This window comes from Nuphar pumila, chromosome 15, assembly GCF_984573655.1.
Source record: "Nuphar pumila chromosome 15, dmNupPumi1.hap1.1, whole genome shotgun sequence".
NCBI classification, from domain to species: Eukaryota; Viridiplantae; Streptophyta; class Magnoliopsida; order Nymphaeales; family Nymphaeaceae; genus Nuphar; species Nuphar pumila.
In genome coordinates, this window is record NC_143263.1 from 42,219,470 (window position 1) to 42,240,361 (window position 20,892).

At 36.7% G+C, this 20,892-nt stretch overlaps 2 protein-coding genes across 4 annotated transcripts in view; one reads left to right on the forward strand and one right to left on the reverse strand.

The window, feature by feature from the left end:
• The first annotated feature begins 1,633 nt into the window (after positions 1-1,633).
• On the forward strand, positions 1,634-8,857 carry LOC149815253 (putative choline kinase 2). 2 transcript variants are annotated; one of them, XM_089990194.1, is made up of 7 exons: positions 1,634-3,038; positions 6,142-6,263; positions 6,337-6,532; positions 6,942-7,059; positions 7,197-7,244; positions 8,375-8,475; positions 8,656-8,857. In XM_089990194.1, exons 1-7 carry the CDS (start codon positions 2,655-2,657, stop codon positions 8,746-8,748), a joined length of 1,062 nt encoding a protein of 353 aa, XP_089846320.1. In that variant the 5' UTR covers positions 1,634-2,654; the 3' UTR covers positions 8,749-8,857. The 2 variants fall into 2 exon arrangements, with proteins under 2 accessions (XP_089846320.1, XP_089846321.1); XM_089990195.1 differs by lacking the exon at positions 1,634-3,038 and adding an exon at positions 5,043-5,515.
• Positions 8,858-9,695: 838 nt separating this feature from the next.
• The window catches only part of LOC149815254 (tRNAHis guanylyltransferase), a 32,039-nt gene continuing 20,842 nt past the window's right edge, over positions 9,696-20,892 (reverse strand). For both annotated transcript variants that reach the window (XM_089990196.1, XM_089990197.1), the window contains 2 exons: positions 10,828-10,935; positions 9,696-10,106 (listed from right to left, as the gene is read on the reverse strand). In XM_089990196.1, the coding sequence (XP_089846322.1) occupies positions 9,972-10,106; positions 10,828-10,935 (243 nt within the window). In that variant the 3' untranslated portion in view covers positions 9,696-9,971. The remainder of the gene's footprint in view (positions 10,107-10,827; positions 10,936-20,892) is intronic.

Genomic DNA, 20,892 nt, shown 5'->3' on the forward strand with positions numbered 1-20,892 from the left:
TGACGTGGCAATTTCCTTATGAAAAATTAAAATTAAATCTTTTGGGAAAAGTTTTCATTGTTTTGAACAAGAAAAAAGTAAACAATTGTGCAAAAATGAAGTCTCGGTCATTATAATATAGATAATACAAATGGAGAAATAATTAAAATATTTTAAGACAAAATGGTTGCTTATAAATCATTACATGTTGAGGTAATTCACCATTAACATTGTTTTATGGAAGTTTGGTTAGACCAAAGTGATGAAATTTTTGTTTGTGAGATGTTTATGACCATGACATTATAAAGGAACAAAGTTGGTGTTGCATTTTAAAATGAGCTCAAGCGCCCCGGATCCAGTATGGATATTTCATGATTTTGATCTGTTTGGACGGTCTGACTTTTGTATATATTTAGTTGATCCAGATACGATCCATTTGCAGCCCTAGGTTCAGATTCCCCAGCCCTTCAACCAACTCTCATATCCCACATTTGTTGGGATCCAAACACCCAAACCCATTTCAGGAAACAAAATTCAGTACTCATCCAAGTCTCTCTGCCCAAGGGAGTTCTCATCAATACCCTAGAGGAGGCAGCCTTGGGGTTAGGGTTCAGTCTGAGAGCTGGTGCTATCCTCATGTCTCGTGTTTGAAACCAACCATAGGTAGGGCTGCACAACGAGCCGAAGCTAGCTTGGTTAGGGATGTAAGATTCAGATCGTATGCGGCCAATACCATATTTGATGAGGATTCCGATGGTGAAAAACTCATAACAGATCCTTTTTTACATGTAAACATATTTGGTAGTAAAAAATCCAAATCATACTCGCATCAGATTATAATGGAATATGGTTTTGGCTTACCAAATGCAACTAAACAGGATCGACTTCGGTCAGATATCAGGTAAAATCCTATTCATTGACATCAAAGCTATTGCTATATGCTGTAATAAGCAGGATCCACGTTGCCCCATTCAGGGTCCATCTTTATTAGGATAGGATCCTAAATCCATACCCATTTCCCAGTCAAACAGACTTAGTGGTCCTGTCCCAATTATGAGATATAACCCGGAAGGGGGGGGGGGGGAAGGACGATGGGTGATGACAAGAATCTGCCACGATCCGAAGTCCAAGCACGAAATATCCCCACATATCTTTCTGGAAAGCGAACCTCTCGGACAACTTAGAAGGCCACTCTTAACCACTCACAATGAGCCACGTGTAAGGATGTCATTGTCAAGCCACTTTCTGTGATACTCGTTTGTTCATAAAAAAATAAAATTATATATATATATATATATATATATATATGAAAACTTATGTGAATCGCTATTTTCATGATTTTTTATTCTTTTCTCTACATGCTTGGTTTTATAAAAACTCGATCTTGAATCATTTGAGTTTGATGCATAAAGAAGATATTTTTAAGGTTTTAAAACTAATGGCTCATAATCTTCATAAATATTCAAACATTCAAAAATCAAAATTTTCATCTAAAATATACCATTCAATGGTTGATTCTTAGCAAATTCACCATGCCAAGCACATCCACAGTTGGATTTGCAAAAAATATTGAAAATGCTCATATTGTAATGGCTATATATATATATATATATATATATATATATATATATATATATATATATATAGAGAGAGAGAGAGAGAGAGAGAGATTATCCCTTTACATTTGAATCCCGATCCCTGTTTGGTTATGCGATCTTCTCGCGTTTCATAAGCCGGAGCATCATCTCATTCCCGGGATTTTCAAAGATCTCGTTCTCGCGTTTCGTTCGTGTGTGTACATGTGCGTGATTAAATCGGGAAATCTTTTACGTTTCTGAACCGGAACTCTTGTAAATTGGTGTTTTTTTATCTTTTCTTTTCGTCCTCCTCTGCATGTAGAAACTGGGAATAGGATTTAGGAAAGAGAAATCTTGGGTTTTTGCTTTCTGTAAAGAGTGGAATTCGAATTGATGCCCTTTTCGGTTCTGGAAATGGGAAATTTGTAGTTCTTGGAGTTTGGGGTGTGGAAGGGAATTCCTAGAATTGGTGGTCCTTTTTCTTCTCTGTTTTGAGGCTTTTTGATGTTGTTGGATTTGTGACTTGTGTCTCAGAAATAGATTTAGATTGGGGGTATTTCAATTCCCGGAAATTGGTGATGTTTTAGATGATAATTGTGCCCGAGGGGTTTTTCTTTTTTCCGAATTTGGGGTTTTAGAATTCTTAGGTTTTGATTTTCTGTGGTTTGTGGGGATTCACTTAGATTTGCGGGATTTCTATTCGTGTGTTCTTGAGTTTTCCTTTTCTTTTCTTACTGCACGGGTTGGTGTTAAGATTGTTAGGAATTTGTTGGGCTTTTGGTGATAATTGTGCTCAAGGGGTTTCTTGGAATGGAGTTTTTCTCCAGTTGAGAACTTGGTCATATTTATCTTTAGATTTGGAGGAGTCGACAATTCTCAACTGGGGATTCTTCTTTTATTTTGATTCTAAGGAACCCATCAACCAAATATCATCTCTTTTTGAGGTGCTTATAATCTATATACATGAGCTGAAGAATTTGGGTGTTCAAGTGAAAAACAGAGATTAAGGTCCATCTAAAGTTTTCTTGTGATTTTGCTTTTCTTGGGAGAGTTTTGTGTTGTCTTTGGGGAGTTTCTTGAATAATTTGGGAGTCAGAGATGGTGGCCATTGAGAAAGAAACAGAGAAAGAGTCTTGCCTTCCTAAAGAAGTAGAGATTAGGAAGTCTTCCCTTCCTAAAGAAGTGGAGAAGCTGTTACACTCCTTGGCATCTGAGTGGGAGGACGTGGTTGATGAAAAGGAATTGCAGGTGGTTCAGCTCAAGGGGGCAATGACCAATGAGGTGTTTCAGTGCCTTTGGATAACAAAGAAGGAGGTGGTGCCAAGGAAGGTCCTGGTTCGGATTTACGGCGAAGGGGTGGAGGTCTTCTTCGATCGCAAGGACGAGATTCGCACGTTCGAATGCATGTCGAAACACGGACAGGGGCCGCGCCTGCTCGGCCATTTCCCAAATGGACGGGTTGAGGAGTTCATTCATGCAAGGGTATGTCAAGATCTTGCTTCTTTTAATGTCCTGCATTGTTGGATCTCTCAGTTATGAGTTTTTTCAGTTCACTGTATTCCTTTTCAAGTGAAGTTCTTGAATTTTAGCTTCTCTTGCCTTGCTTGGTTATTGAATCTATGATTCTATGCTACAAATTCAACTTGTTTTGAACTTTGCACTCTGTCAGGCTTTCTCCTTCTTTCTTATTCCTGTTTTAATTCTGTTGAAGCCAAAATAATCGAACTGCACCTTGCATGAATGAAGAGTGGTTGGTTATTTACTATTTAATTCTTATTCCTTACCGCTTCAGGTATGAAATTGTAGTCTTCATTACTTGTTTCTCTTATTGAGGCAATTTCTTGGGAGAATCTAAAACCACAATTTATAATAAGAAAAATCTCAAAACTATGTATGTATATATAGAGTAATGGGTCAGTGTTAAACCCATTTGGTGCTAAACAGCTTGCTAAATGGGTTTTTCAGCTTCTCCAGTACTTTTTATGCAGTTCCAGCCCTATAAATGTGTTGGGTATGATCGATTTACTAAGAATCCACACCTGGATCATGTGTTTTCGATGAAAAAAAATGATGTTTGGAGCCTCCAAAATTTACAGAGATTTTGGACGGTTGATTTTTTGAACTTTATAAAAATCCACCCATGTATTGGAATCAAACCCTTCAAGAGCTGGTCCCTATACAACGAATTCCATTACTCTCTCTCTCTCTCTCTCTCTCTCTCTCTCTCTCTCTATATATATATATATATATATATATATATATGCAAATAAATTGATGCACAAATGTGCCTATTATTATCAGTGTTCTCATAATAATGGAAAAGACTAAAATAATAATACATATCAAAATTTTGAAACAAGCATGGTTATATAAATTGAAAATGATGGTACTTAAAAGTTTTAATATTTTGCTCAAATTAAATTTCATATTTAATAGAGGCCAACTTTTTTTGGATCATGTAGAATATGATGCATAAGAAGGTTTTTCAAGAGCTTCGAAAATCAAGAGTCTTCAATTCACCAAAATTTTTACAATATAAAAGATCATCCTTTTTTTTATTACAAAACAACAACAACAGGATTTAGCAATGATTCTTTAACAAACAAAAACTTGTTGAGTGCGCTCGTTGGGTCACATTGAATAGATTAATCTCCGACTGAATAGAATGGTTAAGTTGACCTGACCAAATATTTTATACACATATATCAAAATAAATCACCTTTCATTTCTATATGCGCATAAAACTTCACAGTTTTTGAAGGCCTTGGCTTTCATGGATAATATGCTGGACCTAAGCTGCTCCATTCCAGGTCCAGCTTTATTGTTTTCTACCGCTCTTCCTATACAGATCGGATCCAATTCATCCCGATCCATCAGAAAAGGAAAGGCCGTGCAACATTTTCCGTAGCTAAGCGATGATTTGACTCCAGATCCAGCGTACTTTGCGCGTTGTACTTTCACCCTGGCGCAATCTCGAGATTGTTCTCATACGCGCAAAATAACAACGTAGTGAAGGATAAAATCCAAGAATCAAGTCCCCGTCTCCAAAAGACGCCAGCTGTGAAAAAGAGCTGCCATTCGGTATTATAGAAAAAGATCTCGGCATTTGGGGTAAAATGTTTATTTGATCTTTAGCGTGGCGAAAGGAGAGTTGCCCTCTCGCTTCGAAACAGTCGATCTGATTTTCATTCACCTGCAATAACCCGCGTATGGGACGTATTAGAATTTTCTGATGCAAAACGGAAAAGAGTGCGAGACTTCCGGTGGACGCGTGTAATTCGGCACGGAGATCGAAAAAAAAAGTGAGAATCTCGATATTGATATCCCGAAGTTGTGAACGAGGCAGAGAAACGAAATAATTATCCTGAGAAACAAGGTTGCTCTCTTAATCGCTTCCTTGGGGAGTTTCTTGGACGATTCGGATTTCTTGAATTTGAAAGCCTCTGATTTTTTACCGACCTTGGGTTTTCCATTTCCCGGGAGAGTTTGGGTGGAGTTTTGTTGAATTGGATTTGCACGAATTAAGAAATTCTCGCCAGATTGCACCTGAGATTTGCGTTTCCTGGGAGAACTTTGGGTTTTCTTTTGGGGAATCGGATAGTAATTCGAGTGAGATGGTGGTTGAGTAGAAAGAAATGGAACCTTGCCTTCCCAAGGAAGCGCAGGAGCTGCTCCATTCGTTGGGGGCAGGGTGGGACGACGTCGTCGACGAGAAGGAATTGAGGGTCGTTAGGCTCAAGGGAGCGTTGACGAACGAGGTTTACCAGTGCCGTTGGCCGGCGAAGAAGGGCGCGTCGCCCATGAAGGTCCTGGTTCGGATCTACGGCGAAGGCGTCGACGTCTTCTTCGATCGCAGGGACGAGATTCGGACGTTCGAGTGCATGTCGAGGCACGGGCAGGGGCCGCGCCTGCTCGGCCGGTTTCCGAACGGACGCGTTGAGGAGTTCATTCTTGCAAGGGTATGCCGGGATCGTGATTGTCTCCATCTTTTAGCATTTCAGATGATAACAACGGCATAACCACATTTCAGCTTTTATTTTTTCTAATCTCCCTTGCTTTGATTGATCACTGGATTGCTTCGTTTAGTATCTGAATCATGTCAATTTTTTATGTTCTCTTTCCTTTTAAATCCGAAAACAGTAGAATCGTATCAGGTTTGTGATTTTGTTCGATTTTGTTTGGTAATTCCTCCCGAACGATAGGGTTGTTAAATCTTGGCTTCTTGTTCATTTTGGTAGTTTAGTATGTTTTACGTGGTAATTTAATGAGTATTTGGTTGGAACAGACATTGTTGTTGGCTTAAATCATGTTGCTACTTTACCATGTCTTCTCCTTAAAAAAAACAAAAAATTATCCTTCACCATGTTCCATCTGGTTAGTACCTTACGTAAGGAATAAAGATACGATTTCATCAATAAGTATTCCCTCTGTTCTTTAGCTTTTAACTTCAAATGTTTTGGTGGTATCGTGTTTGCAAGATTATGGTCACAGAAGTTGCTATTCTTTGCCATTATGCTTGCTTCTTCTGAAGAATCTGAACATAATTCAAGTGTCCTGTTTTTTTAATTTTTCGATGGAATTGCAGACGCTTTCAGCAGCTGACTTGCGTGACCCAGAAATATCTGCACTCATAGCATCTAAAATGAGAGAGTTTCATGACCTTGACATGCCGGGTCCGAAGAATCCCCTCCTCTGGAATCGACTGAGGTATATATGATCGCTTCTGGTTAATGGCCTATAGAGATTTCATAATTGCTTGCTAAATCTATATTCTTTGCAGGAATTGGCTTCAAGTTGCTACCAAACTGTCCTCTGCGGCAGAAGCTGCAGAATTTGAGCTGGACAGGATCGAAGAGGAGATAAGTACTTTGGAAAAGGAATTGTTTAGGAATAATCAGAAGATAGGGTTCTGTCACAATGATCTGCAGTATGGCAATATTATGATGGATGAGGAAACCAAAGTGGTGACTATAATAGTAAGTGTTTCTTCTCATACTTACGTCCTTTTGATAAATCACTCTCATCTCCAGATGAGCGTCACTCTTCTTTTTCCCTGTTTCATTGACTTAGATAAGGTACATTTTTTTTCTGTTAATATTTGTTTTCCAAGGAAGAAGATGGACTGAGATTTGAAGGACTTAAATCTTATATGAAATTTACTGGCTTCTTAAAGCCAGATTTTCCCATGCGACAAGAGTATTATTCCTTCAAATAAACTAGCATAACTGGCCAGTGGCAAGCGGAATGACTTATTTTTATTATGGCCAAGACTTACCTGGGCAATTTTAGTGATTGCTCTTTTTCTGTATCTCTTGATAGCAGTGTTTAGTTCTCTTTTGAGATTTTCAGCTGTCTCAATAGTCTATTCTTTGCTTTTTCTTGTAGGACTATGAGTATGCAAGCTTTAATCCCATTGCATATGATATTGCAAATCACTTCTGTGAGATGGCTGCTGATTATCATACTGAAACACCTCATATTTTGGACTTCAATAAGTACCCAGGTAAAGCGGCTCTACATTATGAAAATTTTAAAGAAGTCGAGTCCTGAGTTATGCTATAGATGTGTCTATATGTTGGAGGGTGGAGGAGGAGGGAATAGTAGCTAATTACAGTCACTTTCTTTGCCTTGTGTGGACAGATCATGAGGAACGTAAAAGATTTGTGCATATATACCTAAGTTCTTCAGGTAAATTTGAATCCAAATTGCACTCAAAATATTTTATAATGTTGAGTTTTCATGTATAATGACTTCTGAGTTTTTTGAAATTCTTTTAGAATAGATAATACCAAAGTTATGTTTTGGAATTTCTGCACAGGTCCATAGCCCATGTATTGCTTATAGGTTACAGCTTATTACCCACAAAAATTAAGCACCTTGATCAAGTAACTGATTTGAGCCAATAGGCATTTTCTTGTTTCAACCTAACTGCATCATGTTTCAACCGAATATTTGGGGAAGTTTTCTTAGTTGATGTTTTGGTTGGCATATCTGAAAACTAAGAATCCAAGAAGCACATAGGAATTTTAATTGATCCGTAGAACTCTTAGAAAAAAGTGCAACTTATCCAATCATGTTAACAGAATCCACCTGATGAAGGTTTTGTATGTTTAGTGGTGCTTATATACTTCTTGATGTTTTTATACAAAATTAATGTCATTTACGAATTGAGGGACAGTTAAGTTATTGCCGATCATGCAATCTTCTGATACCTTTTGCCATTCATGTTTGTTCCCATACTGCTTCAAGTTCACAACACTTCTGCAGATCTAAAAGGAGACGCTTTTTTAAAATCTACTCCCAATTCTTCTTCCGTTGGTTCCAGCCCAGTCACATTAGTTTGGATGTCTGTATCAGTTGGGATTACCTCAAGCGTTTCATATTCCTACTAGGCTGTTAGTCAATAGAAATTAGGTAATTCAAAGATCAACATGTATATAGGTGACGTCTGCCAAAACTATATCTATGCATCCTTGATATCACTCTGGATATCAGGCATGCAACTATCATTTGAACGCCCAAAATTTTCCACAAGAATGTAATGTAAAATAGTGATTTGTGCTTTAGTTTCAGGGGTTGCCAAAATCAGCTGGTAGTGTGGTATTGGCTTTAATAGTTAACATCATTAACATAGAGAAGGAGGTGAACGACCTAGTATTGCACACTCCAATTCTCCATTAGGATGGAGCTATTAGGTTGCAATTTCAGGGTCTTTTCTTTGAACATAAATAGCTTTTATGGTTGCTGTTGGAACAGTTTTTTATATGACATGACCATTAAGGTGGTAAAACTTTATTGTATGCTATCTTTTCTCATAGGTGATGATGCTAATGAGTTGGAAGTTGAACAACTTGTCGATGATGTGGAGAAGTATACACTTGCAAGTCATCTTCTCTGGGCTTTATGGGGAATTATCTCGGTAATGCTAGCATTTTTAGATTGCTGAATTCTATGTATCTTTCTTTTCATTGGCATTGTTTATCAAATTATTAGAACAGGCTGGATTGAGATATGAGGTGCCCCAATTTTAGTTGTTTCTGAGTCTTACCTTGTCCATGTTGAGTTTTACAAGTTGAACAGCTTGTGGTCAATATTGCAGGAACATGTAAATGATATCGACTTTGATTATATGGAGTATGCAAGGCAAAGATTCAAACCATACTGGCTGAGGAAACTTGATGTTTTGGGTTGATCTCCATGTTTTGTTTGTAGATCTGCTTGTCAAATAGCCTGTAAATGTAATAAGGATTTAGATTTTTTCTGATCTAATGAGGACTCCAACGGAAACTGACTTTTGATATTGTCCTTGAGTTCCTTTTAGTGGGCTTGTATTTCGCATGTTTGATCGTCATTATCATCATCATTTATCCTAATCCACAAATCTGGTCCTCCCTGAAACGTTAAGGGTCAATTCTTATCAAATTGACCGTGATGAATTCATCTACAATGTCAGATTTGATGAAAGCAACTTTCAACAAAGAGATCTCACAACAGGTATGACGTTAGGGCATGGAACAGTCGATAGTTATGGAAACTGATTTATTGTGTGTGCTTCTTGACGTGGAAATTTACAAGCTTGGCAAAACTTTTGCAAAGAGCCAAAATAAATCCTTCAAAACTCCTAGTGTCCTGGATGAACTTTTTGGCAAAATTATTGACAATTTGCAGCAATCCAAAAAATCTAAATTTTGGTGGCTGGAGGCCTGAGGGTGGGAGGGAGCAGACAGGGAAAGGGGGAGATTACCAAGAAAGTGACGAGGAAGAAAACACAAGAGTCAAGACCACCATGTCATGCTGCCAATTGTATATCACGGTAGAATCAACAAAAAATCCACGTACAGATGTGTTTAATGTATTTATCATGGTTTATTTACCATGTTAGCAAGTGTAAGTGCATCCAATATACCATACGATTCAATTTCCAAGACACTGAAAAATGGATGGCAACGATAATTATAGTTTAAAATTGACCTGAGACATCGTGTCAGAATCAGCATTAGCATATAAAAATGGCAAATACGTCTTAAACATGATCCAAACTCCTTCCAAAGGCCCCCAAGTGTTTCCCTTCGAACCAGAGCCCAAAATTTTTCATGACCACGGTAACTCGAGCAATTTACACAGTGTACATGATCTGTCTTGCATCGTCAAGTTCAATGAACTAATAAACACAAAAAAGGAAACTGCAGAGTTTTCAATTACTAGGAGAGCGCCGTAAACACGTTTAATGTGTACGGAAAAGTAGGTGACCATTTGAACCTTGTTAACTAAAATGACAGAATATAAGCATATTGTCATGAAAATACATGTGCATACATGATGCATATCAGGAAAAAATTTCAGTTTCCATTCAAGTGGAACAAACTTCCCTTTCATCACAGGAATCAGGTACCACCATAGGAACAAAGGGTGGATTTATTTATCCAAAAGTATGGTTGGGTGTTCACTCCAAAACTTTGGTCCAATGATATCACAGTGATCCAAGATCACCCTTTTACGCGGTCTTCTAATAGGAGTCCCTGCCTCACTGTATTTCACGATTTCATCCACCTGAAATTCAACTGCAGTTTATCAACCAGGACATATACATTTCAGATGTCTTTCCAAACAAAAAAATGTTAAAAATTTGAACCCCCATGAAACCAATTTGGTAAAAGAGCTCAAGTCCCTGTACATGTTCACTTCCTGTCATCTGTTTTTTCCCCTTTTGTTTTGTATGCACATGCCTCATGCATGACACTCAAGAAAGCAGGTTTGTGCAGAATCCTTGTATGGTGACACATACCCTCATGTACGCATGCATAAAACATGAACATGCACGTGTACAAAAACAAGAATAGATAGCTAGCCACATCCAACATCAGCAGTGTATCTCATGGAGATAAAAGTCTAGATAGATTCTTCTATCCTCCCATCATGAAATAAACCCAGCAAAGTAACCAAAGGTATTCTTCAGAGAACTTGTTTTTTGGTGCATTCATTAATCCCTAGGAGTTCAGCTAATCAGATATCCTGGAAAAAATCCAGTGGACAAGCCTCTAAAAGGAAAGAAAATCTGCTAGTCGTAGAGAAGAAATATTTTACTCTTTAACATGCTTTAAATGAAAACACTTGTCTTTTTTTTTTCCTGCTTAAACAGTGGCCTAGATTGCTAGGGGCATAACACTTTTGAAGATAAAACTCATATAGCTATGAAGTGTTTATTGAGTAAAGCAGATTCTCTACCAATAGCCATAAAGACATCTAACAGTTACTATGAGAGGAGGCTAACCACTTCTCTGAAAACACATGATCCTTTCCTAAAAATGGCAGGTAGCATGTTGTAGTTGATGCCAAACATCTGGAAAAGCAGTTCATTTTTTTCTGCTGTTTGAGTACCCTGCAGAACCAAACAAAATGTAAGTGCCTCTAACAGCATTAAGCTGAATTTTGAAAAATATCATAAACAGTACCTTGATTGCAGTAAAACCACAAATGGAAGAAGGCCACAAGAAAAAGAAAGGCACAAGGGAACCTAACTAGGTAGAGGTTTGATTCAGGCTCTGCTTGGGAGCTGGTATTTGGGGTAAAAATTGAGGATTTGGGTTAGAGTTAGGTAAAATCTCTGGCAATAGTTGTTTTGCAGAAAGGAATTGAGAAAATAGTTATGGTGTGTTTCCTCCTCTGCATTTGCACTCAGAAACTGAGTTGGCAAATACCACCTCCTAGAGGCAGTATTTGCCAATTCCAGGAGCTGACGGCTTTCAACATTCCACAAACTCTCCCCAAACATGTCACTCATGTGATGCATGCCCACTTTCATTGAGAAAAATTAATACAAGTGTCACTTCCATCAATATGTTGAGTTCTGAGAGACATCAACAGTCAAGAATCTAGAAGAATGCAAGGAAATAATATATAAATTTATAGGCATTTAATATACTACACTCAACAAAACAGTAACAAAATATATGATGTGCCGGAGAACACTAAAAGCATCGTTCATCATCCCGTTCTCAAGGAAAAGAGTGCCCTGTGGAAGTGAAATTTCTCACCAATAGATGCCTCTATTGATTCACAAATAATGCAATCTGTGCAAATAAGTTCCTACAGTAGCAACTGCATGGACATATGTATAGAAAATATATCCTAAACTTCATCAGCATCATGCCAAATATGTATGTATATATGTATAAATGTAGCTATTCATAAATACATGCATGCACACATACATAAGTACATATATAGCCAGGCTAACGGTTTCTAGTGATAATGATGCCAGAGACTGCTATAGATGGCACCATGCATCAGCTCCTTTGTCGATATCTGCCCTTGTCTTGACTGGAAACACGTAATATAATGGCCATTTGACCAGATACTCTTTGTTGCAGTCAGTCAATTTTATGCTTTCTTTGACCAAAAAAATAAATAGTTTGACTGATACATTTTAGTGTCAAATTGACCTAAAACCAGTAAGATGGCTGACAATAAAGGTTTGTGTCATCATATTGGTTTCAGGTTAATCCAAGGTGCAGGAATCAAATATAGTAGGTCTTTGTTAGGAAAAGATGGGCAAAGGCAATATAGCATCAACTAACAACAGTTAAAATAAGCTGCTAAATAGCTTTAAATTACACCATAAAATTGGAACACTAAACCAACCACTATTTACACTTTTACATGTGCAAGTGTTTTGTGTTAAAAATAAAATTGTATCCAAATACCCGATAAGGGTACTTCTGTTTTTTATCATATAGTACAGTCCACTAGGGACTGAAATGTAATTTAGCATTGTAATAAATAACCTGCCCAACAATCATATTAGGACTGTTGGGCACAACAGTCAAAATATGACTGTTGGGCACAACATTCATAATAATGACGGTTGGAAGGCAGTCCAAAGAGCTGGACTGCCTCCCATGTGCTGGAGTGAGGTCCCTTGTTATTCTTCAATGCTCTTGGACGCATTTGAGGGTTTTCTCTAGAGTTTTTTTTTCCATCTTATAGGCTTCTATGCCTCTTGTGTTGTTTCCTATTTTTATTTTTTTTGAGATTGTATTTGGTCAATTAGTGACCAACCTTAAGTGAGTTTATTAAAGCCCCTTGTTGGCATTGTGTTTGTTTCACTATTGTTTCATTGTACCTTATTTCGTTACATGGTATCAGAGCCAGGCTTTTGAAAGAAGGAGAATCTCGTGAAGGTTCGATCATTGATCATTCCCTGTCTCCTTTATTCTAAACTCAAGTATTCATTATAGGAGAAAGAGAGTCCACCACCGTCATCATCTACAAACTCAATGAAAACAACTACTTGATGTGGGCGACGGCTATGGAGAATCATATCAAAGGAAAAAAATTGTGGGATTTTGTTAGTGGTTCTACTATTGAACCACAACTCAAATTGAGGAGATCAAGTCAAAGCCTTGTCCGAAGAAGAAAAAGAAAAAACCTTGAAAGAATACCAAAATAAATTGAAAGATTGGGAGGCAAGCAATGCACAAATACTCTCACGGTTTATAAATATCATGGAGTTCAAGATCGCCACCAATATCAGCAAATTCAAGAAGACATGTGACGCATAGAGCTTTCTAAGAAATACCTTTATCAAAAAGGCTATGGCTAGACTTTATTATCTTCAAGACAAAGTATCTAATTCAAAATAAGGAGATAAAAGTGTAAGAGATTTTTACGGTATTTTATCTCTTATTTACTTATTAAATTAGTATTAGGTACGGATATTATTAATATTATTAGTGTTTATGCACCTCAAGTAGGTTTAGATGATTCCATTAAGCATCAATTTTGGGAAGATTTAGATGGAGTAGTACAAGAGACATCTTATGGAGAAAAGCTTTCATCGGCGGTGACCTTAATGGACATGTAGGCATTAGTAGGGATGGATTTGAGAATATCCATGGAGGCTATGGTATAGGAGAAAGAAATGAAAGTGGAGAAAGGATTTTAGATTTTTGTTTGTCCTATGATATGATCTTAGCAAACACTTGGTTTAGGAAGAGGGAGTCTCACCTAGTAACATTTAAAAGTGGGGTTAATACGAGTCAGATAGATTTTTTCCTACTTAGAAAGAGAGATAGGGGTTGTTGCATCGATTGTAAGGTTATACCAGGAGAAAGTGTAGCTACACAACATAGAGTCTTAATTTTAGATCTTAGAATTAGACAATGCCGCAAAAGGGATAGACATAGGATAGATCCTAGAATTAAGTGGTGGGCACTGAAAGGAGCTAAACAAGGAATGTTTGTAGAGCAGGTAGTTAAGGAAGTTGATTGGTGTCTCGAGGAGGATTCAGAATCAATGTGGAATAAGATAGCGGGTGGTATGAGAAAAGTAGCTAAGGAGGTATTTGGTGAGTCTAAAGGCGGTGCACCACTAGGTAAGGATACATCATGGTGGAACGAGGATGTCAAATTAGCTATTAAGGTTAAAAGAGAGTGTTATAGAAATCTAAGAGTCGTGATAATGAGAATTTGGAGAAGTATATGATAGCAAAGAAGGAAGCTAAAAAAGTTGTTCGAAACGCGAGGGCTAAGGTATATAAGGAGGTTTATGACAAGTTGGATACCAAAGAAGGCGAGAAGGATATTTATAGGCTTGCAAAGATGAGAGATAGGAAATCGAAGGATTTGGGTATGGTTAGATGTATCAAAGATGAAACGCAAAGGGTTTTAGTCAAAGATGAGGAGATTAAGGAGAGATGGAAAGATTATTTTGATAAGCTATTTAATGATAGTCATGCTCAAGATCTTGGAGACTTCTCCATTCCTTTTCATGAGATAAATCGTGACTTCATGCGCAAGATTCAAAAGAAATAAATTGCAGAGGCTTTGAAGAAAATGAAATCAAGAAGGGCAGTTGGCCCAGATGGTATACCTATCGAGGCTTGGAAATGCTTGGGAGAGAAAGGTTTAGAATGGTTGACAAATCTTTTTAACTTGATTTGGCGAACAAATAAGATGCCTAATGAGTGGAGGAAGAGTACTTTGGTGCCTTTATATAAGAATAAGGGTGATATACAAGATTGCACAAACTATCGTGGTATAAAACTCATGAGTCATACTATGAAACTTTGGGAGAGGGTGATTGAGTCTAGGTTGAGGAAGGTTGTCATGATATCGGAGAATCAATTTGGTTTTATGCCTGGAAGATCAACTATGGAAGCTATACATCTTCTTAGACAACTTATTGAAAGATATAGAGAGAGGAACAAAGATTTGCATATGGTTTTTATTGATTTAGAGAAGGCATACGATAGAGTACCTAGGGACGTTCTCTGGTGGACAATGATGAAGAAAGGTGTTTCTCTCAAGTACATTAGTATAATTAAAGATATGTATGAAGGAGTAGTAACCAATGTCCGCACTTGTGGAGGGGTGACAACCAATTTCCCGATAATGGTTGGGTTACATCAAGGATCTGCTTTAAGCCCTTTCCTATTTGCAATAGTGATGGATGAGCTTACGAGATCAATTCAAGAAAATGTACCGTGGTGTATGTTGTTTGCTGATGATATTGTTTTGATTGATGAGTATAGAGCTGGGGTTAATGCTAAGTTAGAATTATGGAGACAGACATTGGAAGCTAGAGGTTTTAAGTTGAGTAAGAGTAAGACTGAATATATGGAATGTCGGTTTAGTAAGCAACGAAGTAGTGATGGGAGTGTAGTGAAGCTTGGTGAGCAAGATATACCGGTGAATGATTATTTCAAATATTTGGGATCCATCATTCAAAAGTATGGAGAAATTGATGGAGATGTAAATCATAGGATAAAGGTTGGGTGGATGAAATGGAAAAGTGCTACTGGAGTGTGTGCGATCGTAGAATGCCATTGCGGTTGAAGGGAAAGTTTTATAGGACGACTATTAGACCCGCTTTACTATATGGTACGGAATGTTGGGCTGCCAAGAGACATCATATTCAAAAAATGAGTGTAGCTGAGATGCGGATGCTTAGATGGATGTGTGGAAATACAATAAAAGATAAGATTCGGAACGAAGCGATACGTAAGAAGGTAGGTGTTGCACCCATTGAAAATAAGATGCGAGAGAATCGTTTACGGTGATTTGGACATATTCGGCGAAGGCCTAATGATGCTCCAGTTAGAAGGTTGGAGAAATGGGAAAATATATTAGTTAAAAGAGGTCGGGGTAGGCCTAGGAAGACTTGGATGGAGATGATAGGAAAGGATATGAATGCTTTGAACCTCACCGAGGACATGGCGTTGGATAGAAATGATTGGAGGAAAAGGATTCATGTGGAAGACCCAAAATGAATTTCTTTTTTGGTTCATATCGCTGACCCCAATTGTTTTGGGATGAAGGCGTAGTTGTTGTTGTTGTTGTTGTTGTTGTTGTTGTATCTCCTATTTAGGATGAATTAACCATGTTGAAACCAAAATGAGAAGGTTCGGCTATTGATATGAGAAGGACCCAAATCGAAAGAGAAAATCTTTTCTCCTTTCTTTATGGCCTAGGACCGAAATTTGAGCAAGTAAGATCTTCCTTACTTCATAGGACCACTTCTTCTATAAGTGAGGCCCTTGCTCAAATTTGCCAAGAAGAGATAAGACTTAGAATGCACAAGTCTAATGATTAGGTCCTTGTCATGGCAAGACCCGAAAATTTTGTGAAAACATATAAACCACCTCACTTTGAGAAGAAGTTCAATGAGGAAGGACACAATGGAGAAGGATACAAGGGAGGATACAAAGGTAAAATTATTTGTCATCGTTGTAAGGAACCCAAACATATAAGACCGGAATATCCCAAATATAAAAAGGTGGCCGCTTTAAAACCTCAAGAATCAAGAAAATGTGGCAACTTCAATGAATTAAATCTTACTCAAATAGAAGAAGTTGTCTCAAGGCTACACCTTCTATATCCGGGGCTGCCATCTCTTCCTCGTCTCCTCCAGGTAAGACTTCTTGGATTCTAGACTCGGGTGCTTCTTTCCACATGACTCATAATGAGTCTCTATTATCTGATTGCACTAAATCATATTTCTCATGTGTGTCAATTGCCGATGATACCTCTTTAAAAGTCAAAAGCTTAGGAAACCTTGATGATATTTCAAAAAAAAAATTGTTTCAAAAGTGAGTCATTCTCAAACTGGATTTAAATCTTTTTTCGGTCTCTCAAATTGCTGACTATGGTTGTAAAGTATTCTTCTCATCTAAGGCGTGTTGGGTGCAGGATCTCTAGTTAGAGAAGCTGATTGGGCAAGGGCACAAATGAGGAGACCTTTACTACATGGATTTCATGTGTTTACCAAAATACTCGTTTTGTAATCATGTCAAAGACATTAATATAGATCTTTGGCATAAAAGATTAGGACACCCAAGTATATCCAAATTATCTCTTTTTCTATTTTTGGAAAATTTTGTAAAGATAAAAAAATTTGTATGTGAAGATTGTATACTTGAAAAAATGCAAATGATACTTTTTGGGTCTAGAACCTTTGTGACACATAAAATTTTTGAATTAGTGCATTCGGATGTGTGGGGTCCCGCTCCTGTTATGTCAAAAGTTGGTTATTCGTACTATGTTACATTTATAGATGATTTTAGTAGACATACTTGGATTTACTTTTTAAAACTCAAATCCGAACTTTTTTCATGTTTTAAAAACTTTTACAATCCAGTTAAAAATCAATTTAAAACAAACATTAAAGTCTTCCGCTTTGACTCTAGGGGAGAGTTTCTTTCAAATGAATTTCAATTATATCTAAAAATCATAGAATTGTGCATAAAAAATCGTGCCCTAAGACACCTCAACAAAATGGGATTTCTGAAAGAAAACATCGTCACATCATTAAAACTACTAAAACCCTACTTATTTCAAAAGAAATTCGAAAGCAATTTTGGGTTGAAGCTGCCCTAACTGCAGTCTATCTAATAAATGGAATGCCTTCTCAAACTTTGGAAAACAAGTCTCCTATTGAAAAACTCTTTAAAATTTCTCCTGATTTAAAAAGGCTAAGGGTATTTTGTTGTAAATGCTTTGTGCTTTTTGAAAAATATAGCAAACTCTCTCCTAAAGCCATAAAATGTGTCTTTCTTGGTTATGTTGATAATAAAAAAGGATATCAATGCTATGGTAAAACAAATGATAAACTCTATGTTTCGAGGAATGTTACCTTTCTAGAAAAAGACAATGGATTTGATTTTAAAGTTCCTAAGGAAGAATTCGAGTATGCTTTCTTATTTGATTTGTTACCCAATAAAGGTATTAGTACTGATATTGAAACCTTCGAGTCTATTAATGACTCAAGTAGCGAACCATCTCAAGATCTTATTCAATACTCTAGACGAAATAGTGGGGAGCATTCATGTGCCCTTGACAGATATAATCAACTAACAAATACTAAAGAAACTAGTGTTAAAAGGTCAGAACGAACACATAGGCCTCCAAGTAGGTTTGTCTCATACGAATCCTTCTTACCAAACTACAGGGCATGTCTTCTAGCCATTCATTCCTATCATGAACCATCCAACTATAATGAGGCCAAAAATATAAACGGATGGGTTGAAGCCATGAAAATTGAATTAGATGCATTACACAAGGCTCACACTTGGGCAATTCAACATCTTCCTATCGGAAAGAAGACAATAGGGTGTAGATGGGTGTTTAAAATTAAAACAAAAAGTGACGGGTCTCTTGAGAGATATAAAGCAAGACTTGTTGCAAAAGGATATTCTCAAGAATATGGTATAGATTATGAAGAGACCTTTGCCCCAGTAGCTTCGAAATTACTGATATATCAGTTAGATGTTAAAAATGCATTCTTGAATGAAAACTTAAATGAAGAAGTATACATGGATCCTCTCCTTGGTCTGTCTATTGAAAAAGGCATGGTCCTTCGTCTTCAACAAGCCCTATATGGGCTTAAACAAGCTCCTAAAGCATGGTATGATTGGTTCAGTGGTACGATATTAAAACTTGAATTTAAATCTTGTTACACTGACACTGCTTTTTTTGTGAGATCTATCAGTACCTCATTGATCATTCTTCTTTTGTATGTTGATGATATGATCATCACAGAGAATGATCAAAAGAAAATTGAAGATATTAAAATTTTGCTTAAAAAATCCTTTGGTATGACTGATCTTAGTTTTTTGAGATACATTTTAGGAATTGAAGTATCCTACTCACCAAGAGGATACATTTTATCTCAAATCAAGTTTGCAGCTGATATTGTTGAGCGTTCAGGAATCACTGACACAAAATATGTTGATACTCCTGAAGTAATAAATGCAAAAATGTGAGCTGAAGATAGAGTATTATTAGATGATTCAACCCCTTATCGACAACTTATTGGATCGTTGATGTACCTATCCATTACAAGGCTAGATATTGCGCATGTCGTATATTCTGCAAGTCAATTTCAACATGCGTCCACAATCGTCCACATGAGTGTAGTATTAAGAATAGTTTGATACATCAAGAAAACTATATCTAAAGGACTATTTTTATTTTCTTCCTCATCCTTAAGTCTTATTTCTTACACTGATTCTACCTGGAGAGGAGATCCTAATAATTGTCACTCAACTACTGGCTTTTGTGTATTTTTAGGTGATTCTCTCATTTCTTGGTGATGTAAAAAACAACAGAAAGTATCTTTATTCTCTACGGAAGTTGAGTACAGGGCAATGACTACTACAACCACTGAAGTTGTGTGGATGAGAACACTACCTTCCGATATCGGTGTTGATGTCTCAGAACCTTCAAAGCTATGTTGTGATAATAAAAGTGCCATCTATATAGCCAACAATCACGCATTTCAGGAGCGAACAAAATACATTGAGATGGATTGTCACTATGTTTGCGAAGAATATTTGAAGGGGACTATTACATTGCCATATGCCCAGTCCGAAATTCAGATTGCAAACTTCTTCACCAAAGCTCTTCCACTGCCTCAATTCTTGTTTCTTCTTAGCAAACTTTTGGTGATTTCTCCATAAGTTTGAGGAGTGTTAAAAATAAATTTGTATTCAAATACCCGATAAGAGTATTTTTGTCTTTTATCATATAGTTCAGTTCACTAGGGACCGAAATATAATTTAGCATTGTAATAAATAACCTATATGACTGTTGGGCACAATCCCAACAGTCATAATAATGACTTTTGGAAGGCAGTCCAAAGAGCAGGATAGAGCCTCACTCCCTTGTTATTCCTCAATGCTCTTGGAAGCGTTTGAAGGTTTTCTCTAGAGTTTTTTCCCCATCTTATAGGCTTATATGCCGCTTGTGTTGTTTGCTATTTTTATCTCTTTTGAGATTGTATTTGGTCCATTAGTGACCAACCTTAAGTGACTTTATTAAAGCCCTTTGTTGGCATAGTGTTTGTTTCACTATTGTTTCATTGTACCTTGTTTCATTACATTCTGATCCTCAGAATTATTGTGGGATTTACGCTTTCTTCGAAAGAGAGAGAAATAGATTAAACAAAAACTGAAAAAACAGAACAATACCGATGAATTGTTTAGGAGGATTTACACTATTAAATGACAGGTAATATGACTATGCACTACCACATCTTTCTATATGTGCAAGTGGTCTGATCCTAAGACATTATCGTGGGATTTACGCTTTCTTCGAAAGAGAGAGAAGTATATTAAACAAAAAAGTGAAAAACAGAACAATGCCAATGAAGTGTTCAAGAGGATTTACACTATTAAATGACATGGAATATGACTACACACTACCACGTCATTATACTAAGTGAAGGTCATAAAATAGTAGGCCATTCCTTTCCTGAAATGATAGTAACCAGGTATTCCATCATACCAATTTTAATGAATGTTTTAATAAGGACAAAGAAATCAATCAACTTCAAATACAAACTCTATTTGAGTTCACATGTAAAAAAGATTCCACAAAACCTTATTATCAACTGAAAATTGTTAAGATAAATGTATCTTTTGTGTTATACTTAGGTATACTTTTCGGTACTTTCTTTGTTTTTGTAATTTTTGTATTTTAGGTATAGCCTTGGTGTACCTATTAGGTATAGGTATTTGGTCTAATAACCGCAAAATTTTGACAATTACTTAAATAAAAAAAGATGATTTATTATCTTAAATATGACTTTTATTTATTTAAATATGCTTGAGAATTATAGTTTATGTGATACATCAATTCAAAATGAAATTCTAGCTAAATTGGAATTTTACTGAACGTTAAAATGATTTTCTTATGATCAATATTTATGTTTTCTTGAAAAATATTTTCATTTTTGTTGTCTAAATTAGATTTGATAAAAAATTATCTTTGAGGTATGCTCCTCTTATCTTTCTTAATAGCTTTTGTATCTTGCTTAAATTGTTAAATTTTAAATTTAT

Bases quoted from the DNA above. Each gene is read 5' to 3' on its own strand.
- LOC149815253 (XM_089990194.1), top strand. From the start codon at position 2,655: ATGGTGGCCATTGAGAAAGAAACAGAGAAAGAGTCTTGCCTTCCTAAA. The intron at 6,264-6,336 runs GTATATATGATC...TATTCTTTGCAG, and splicing joins CTCCTCTGGAATCGACTGAG to GAATTGGCTTCAAGTTGCTA. The intron at 8,476-8,655 runs GTAATGCTAGCA...TCAATATTGCAG, and splicing joins CTTTATGGGGAATTATCTCG to GAACATGTAAATGATATCGA.